General features: G+C 40.1%; 1 protein-coding gene across 1 annotated transcript; it reads right to left on the bottom strand.

Annotated features, from left to right (window-relative positions):
- Positions 1-239: 239 nt before the first annotated feature.
- LOC127680001 (Kruppel-like factor 18) lies at positions 240-1,934 on the bottom strand. The gene is made up of 2 exons (XM_052175560.1): positions 1,362-1,934; positions 240-1,277 (listed from the first exon to the last, which is right to left on the bottom strand). Exons 1-2 carry the CDS (start codon positions 1,932-1,934, stop codon positions 240-242), a joined length of 1,611 nt encoding a protein of 536 aa, XP_052031520.1.
- Positions 1,935-6,087: the final 4,153 nt, after the last annotated feature.

Here is a 6,087-nt window from a genome sequence, read left to right as displayed (position 1 = left end):
TATGTTTAACTTGATAATAAAATTTCAGTGTATACAATTTTGATTCAGGCTAGCTACAGTTTTGTCATTACATCTCTGCTTTCCTTGAAAAAAAATCTCTTGGGAATATTTGAGTGAGTCCATTGCTGGGGGCCACTATTATCCCCAAAGTACTTGATTAGTGGTCAGGTATGGTGACTGAGAAGAAGGAAGAAATATGTTAGTGTAATATGATATGGTATGGGGAGGGGAGTGGGAATTCAGGTTGCAGTGATGGGTGATGTTTGAAGATGGCTCCTCTGATGCTTTTTGAGATAATACGGTCTGGAATAGCTTTTGTTGCACACGTCACAGGGGTAGGGCCTCTCCCCACTGTGCTTTTGCTTGTGTCTTTTGAGATCTCCTGAGCGGAAGAATTTCCATTTGCATCCAGGCTCTACACAGGCATAATCCTTCTGACCTGTGTGTTTCTTCATGTGGTTTTTGAGGTGGTGAGACTTTTTGTATGATTTCTGGCAATCCTTGTAGGTACAGGCGAAGATCTTCAAAGGATGAGGGTTCTTCTGGGACACAGGGATCTTGGTCTTGGTGTCTGACTTCATCTCTGGACGTTGTACCTGGACCAAACTGGAAGCTGAAGAATTTTCCTGAGGTTGTCTTTGGAACAAAGGGGAACGTGAAGGATAAGAGTTTTCATCCACATATGAGGCTTGGGGACTAAGTGAAGTCACCTGCCAATCAAGGCTTCCTTCCAGATTGGGTGTTCCATTCTGACTTGGGCAGACATTTTCATCAAAAGAGGTCTTTATCTGACCCAAATAGAATATCTCTTCAGAACTGGGACTTGTCTCTGAATGGCTAGCCAGGTTCTCTTCTGGACTGGATGTTGTCCTCTTAGACCCATGAAAAGTGGTGTCAAAACTGGAAGTCTCTTTCTGAAACTCATAGAAAGGCTGGCCCGCAAATGAAATTGATACCTGGTGATTCACAATCAAATCCTGGTCACATCTGTACCCTGATGTCTGATACCCAGAGAAGGAGTGCTCACAACTGAGGAGATTCTCCTGATCTTTGAAGACATTCTGAACACTGAAGGATTTTATTTGGTCATTTGTTTGGTCACAGTTAATTCTCATCTGAGGCTCAGAGAAAACCTGGTTTCCATTTGGCAGTATCATCTGATTTCCATAGTATTCATTGTCAGCTACTGGGCTCTCCTGGTGATTCCCAAAACAATTCTGTTCAGAAAAGGATGTTATGATTTGATTAGGATAAGGGGCCTGTGTATAACTGGGTGATGTCATCTGATTCCCATAGAGAGTCAGATGCCCTCCATTCCTTGGTGTCATCTGATTGTAGCTGGTCTGGTTACCATGGAAAGGCATCTCATGTTCACCACTGAAAATCTGGTCATGTTTAGAAGCAAGGGAGTGATCTACATTTGGGTCCTGGGCTGCATGACTTCCAGAAAGCACCTTTTGATGATTACCAAAGTTAATCCTGGGATTCAAACACATGTCTGTATTTGTGAACAAGAGGGTCTTGTCAGAGTTCAGTGTCCTCTTCCAGTAGCCTTCATTGTAGAGAGTATCCATGGTGTCAAGTACTGCTCCCTTCTTGGAATGAGAGAGGCATGTCTTCGGGGTGCTGTTGAGCTGCATGTGCTGAGGGCCTGCAGGGGAGATTTTCTGCTCAGCAGACACAACTTGCTGGTACCAAAAAGAGGTCTCACTTGGCTCTCCAAACAGGAAATCATTGGATTCTCCCAGGTGTGCTGTTGAACTCAGAGTACAGGCTGCATCTTGGTTGCTACAGGATGTTGATGCCATCACTGTTTGTTTCCAGGTAGGGATATCTGAGCTCTGACCTGAAATAAGCTGGCTGGACCCCACAGGGGAAGGCTGGGTATTCCAGGATCCTGGCTGGGAAGCAACTCTGTTTTCTGCCATCTCCATATAGTCTTCACAGAAGGTGTAGGAACTCTCCATGTTCTTACACTGGTGAGAAAAGGAGAACACTGGGCTGAACTAGATATCCCACTGTGAGAGCTTAAAGTCCTTGAGAATACACACATTCCTTGGACAGACAGAAGTTACATGGTAGAAAGAAGGCAGAAAATGTGTGCTGGATGCCAGCGCTTCACACGTTCTTTGGTTCGGATGAATGTGGAATGGTCAAGTAAAATTCAACTCTATTGCTCTGGGGTCTCCTTGTGTAAAGCTCATCCTGAGGTGGTCAGAAGTTACAATTCTATGATTTGGTAGGCCATACCTTTCAGTGGGTAGGGCCTCATATCTAGAGAGCTTGTTTAAACATTTCATCCCAGGCTCATAGAACTCAGAAGGTGCTCCCAGCTCACCAGTCTCTTAGGTTCTTGGGTGTTAGCTTGCCTACTACCATTTACTTAATGGCCAATGCGCACCTACAATATTGTACTCATCCATCTTGGAAGAGAATGTAGTATAGGATTTTTGGGAGGAATTGTGGTGGGTTTGTAAAGGAGTAGTAGAATTCATGTGAGGGTTGTTTTGGATGAAGATTGTAAATGAATATAAAAGTGTATGGTGTTGTTGAAACCTCTTGCAATGGAGAGTTATAGTGCATATGAGGGTAATCTCAATAATGGGAATCTCAATACATGACCTGGTGTGGCCAATTTTGAATCCAGGCAAGTCTCCCTGGGGAAGGAATCTGCTGCATTCTCTAGTATTCTTCTTCTCTGGGGTCCCATCAAGTTACTCAAATAATATAGACTAATGCAAAGAGACAGGTTCACTGTCAGCATACTGACAATAGGACCACATTGTCTAGGATTATATCCACACAGCTTATGGAACCTGGTCTAAGGATGGACAAAATGAGAGAAAAATCTAATTTTAAATTTAAAAAATGGAGTGATGAAATCAAATATTTAATAAAGAAAGAAACAAAGAAACAAAGAAAGGAGAGAAAGAAAAAGTGAAAGAAAAAATAAAAATCATATCATCATCATAATTATCACCATCATAACCATCAATATGATTTGTCACAACATGTAGTTTAAAAAAATAAGTGTAAAGTTTGGATGGATAGGTATACTCTTGAAATTAATTCAGAAACTTGTAATACATGAAATTAAAACTTGGCAACTGCTAGCACAATCTTTCACCTTTTCACCAATTAGAAAATGCTCCAAAAAGTATCCTCTGGTGTTTTGTGATGGTATCTTTACAAAAGCATCACTGATTAAAACACTTATTAGGTGTTCTGCTCAACATCCAGCCCTCTCCCAGGAAACTTGGGACCTCCTCCCACCAAGAAGATTCCAAGATGTTACAAGGCAACTTGTTTTTTTAAAAGTCTTTTACTTTTTAAAAAAGTCTCAAAATGAGAATTCTTTTGTCTCTAACTTGCAGAGATGGAAAATATTTGCCTGAAAACTGGCTCAGGTCTCTATTTCTTAACATTATCATATAACATAGCTGCAGGCTACTCTCTACTTGATACCATTCAACATCCCTCAGTTTTAAAATATTTTATATTTTTTAAATTTATAAATTTATGAATAAAAATTCTATATTTTTGTTTATGATTATTAAATAATAATAAAAATTATGGGAAGAGAATAAAATCATCCAAATATTGACTGAAACATGTGGCAAAATGTAGAAAGTTTCCTTGAAATCTTTTTCATAAGTCTAAGCAGGACAAAACTGGACTTTTCTTCATGCCCTAAGTAGTGACATAGTAGGTGGTAGGATTTACCCTGGTCTTTCTCAAAGATAAATCTGAAGAATCAAAACAACTCTTGAGCTCTAGAAAGAGGCTCACACCTAAACCTAGTAAAAGCAAACCAGTAGCCAAGATCAAACTAAACGGCGAGAAAATTGAAGCAATTTCAGCAAAATCAAGGATAAGTCATGCCTGCCCAGTCTCTCTCTATCTATTCAATATAGTATATATAGTATATATTCAATAAATAAATTAGAACACAGAGAACAAAATAACCCTATTAAAAATGGGGTACAGAGAGTAACAGAATTTTTAACTGAGGAATCTCAAATGGCCAAGAATCACCTAAGGAAATGTTCAATATCCTTAGTCATCAGTGAAATGCAAATCAAAACAACCCTGAGACTCCACCTCTTACCAATCAGAATGGCTAAGATCAAAACTAAAGTGATAGCAGATGCTGAAAAGGACTTGGAGAAAGAGAATCACTCCTCCATTGCTGGTGGGATCACAAGATTCTACAACAAACCTGGAAATCTGTCTGGCAGTTCCTCAAAAAATTGGAAATAGTACTACCTGAGGACCCAGCTATACAACTCCTGGGCATATACCCAAAAGATGCCCCAATATATAACAAGGATATATGATCCACTATGTTAATTGCAGCATTATTTTTAATAGCTGCAAGCTGGAAACAATCCAGATATCCCTCAACAAAGAAATGGATACAGTGAATGTCATACATTGACACCATGGGGTTGTACTCAACAATGACTCAAGGAAATTCTCAGGGAAGTGGATGGAACTAGAAAATATTATCCTGAGTTAGGTAAACCAATCACAAAAGGACAAAAATGGTATGTAGTCTCTCATAAATTGAGAATTAGGCAAAGTGGTTAGCATTCTCAAGATTGAATTCCCAGGTCTTTTGAAGCTTTAATAGAAGGAAGACCAAAGCGTGAATAATTCAGTCTTTCTTAAAAGGGAGAATAAAATAATCAAGGGAGGTAGAACATGTTAGGGATCTAAGGAGAAAGAGAGAAAGTAGAAGGGATATAAAGTGGGGCAGCATCAGGTATGGGAAGAGACAGTAGACGTATAGATCTTCAGAATTTGAAGAGAGTGTATATCAATGGAGGATGGAAAACATGCAGGAGCCACCAGAAAGTCTCAGAAGCCAGGGAAGTGAGGGGCTCCCAGGACCCAATGGGGATACTATTAACTGAAACACCGAAAAAAAGTATAGTAAGAAACTATAGAACCCATAACCAGAGGTCAAGCACAACCTCCTATTGAGAGATGGGCAACTTACCTATCAACAAAATTTAAACCCCAAAATTGTTCCTCTCCAATGCAAATCAAAACAACCCTGAGATTTCACCTTAGCCCAGTCAGAGTGGCTAAGATTAAAAACTCAGGAGACAGCAGGTGTTGGCAAGGATGTGGAGAATGAGGAATACTCCTCCACTGCTGGTGTGGTTGCAAATTCATAAAACCAGTCTGGAAATCAGTCTGGCGGTTCCTCAGGAAACTGGACATGTCACTTCCAGAGGATCCTGCTATTCTACTCCTGGGCATATACCCAGAGGATTCCCCAGCAGGTAATAAGGATTCTTGTTCCACTTTGTTCATAGCAGCCCTATTTATAGTAGCCAGAACCTGGAAAGAACCCAGGTATCCCTCAACGGAAGAATGGATATAAAAAAGTGTGGTATATATACACAATGGAGTACTATTCAGCCATTAGAAACAATGAATTCATGAAATTCTTAAACAAATAAATGGAGCTGGAGAACATCATGCTAAGTGAGGTAACCCAGTCTCAAAAGATTAATAATGGTATGCACTCACAAATAAGTGGATATTAGCCTAGAAAATTGAAATACCCAAAACATAATCCACAAGTCAAATGATGTACAAGAAGAATGGAGGAGTGGACTAGTTCTGGAAAGACTCAGTGTAGCTGTATAGGGCAGAACCAGAACAGGGAATTGGAAAGGGGTGGATGGGAGATGAGGGGGAAGGAAGATGGCTTATGGGACTTTTGGAAGTGGGAGGCCAAAAAAGGGGCAATCATTTGAATTGTAATTAAATATATCAAATTAAAAAAAACTAGCTAATGGATTTAAATAAACTTTTCTCCAAAAGAGGTCTTGGGAAAAAAAAAAGGAAATAAAGGGACAAAGTGTTAATCAAAGACCACAGGAAAGGCCATCCAGAAACTGCGCTACCTGGGAATCCATACCATATGCAGTCACCAAATCCAGACACTATAGTGGATGCCAAGAAAGTGCTTGCTGACAGGAGCTTGATCTAGCTGTCTCCTGAGAGGATCTGCCAGAGCCTGACAAATACAGATGCTATTGCTAGCAGGGAACCATTGGAATGAACACAGGG

This window comes from Apodemus sylvaticus, chromosome 3 (assembly GCF_947179515.1).
Source record: "Apodemus sylvaticus chromosome 3, mApoSyl1.1, whole genome shotgun sequence".
NCBI classification, from domain to species: domain Eukaryota; kingdom Metazoa; phylum Chordata; class Mammalia; order Rodentia; family Muridae; genus Apodemus; species Apodemus sylvaticus.
Note: the sequence above shows the minus strand (reverse complement) of the source record. Positions and strands in the feature narration are given on the sequence as shown.

Excerpts from the sequence above, each read along its gene's own strand:
- LOC127680001 (XM_052175560.1), bottom strand. The coding sequence starts at position 1,934 with ATGGAGATGGCAGAAAACAGAGTTGCTTCCCAGCCAGGATCCTGGAAT. Across the intron at positions 1,278-1,361 it reads TCAGTGGTGAACATGAGATG|TCACCCAGTTATACACAGGC; the intron begins CCTTTCCATGGT and ends AATCAGATGACA.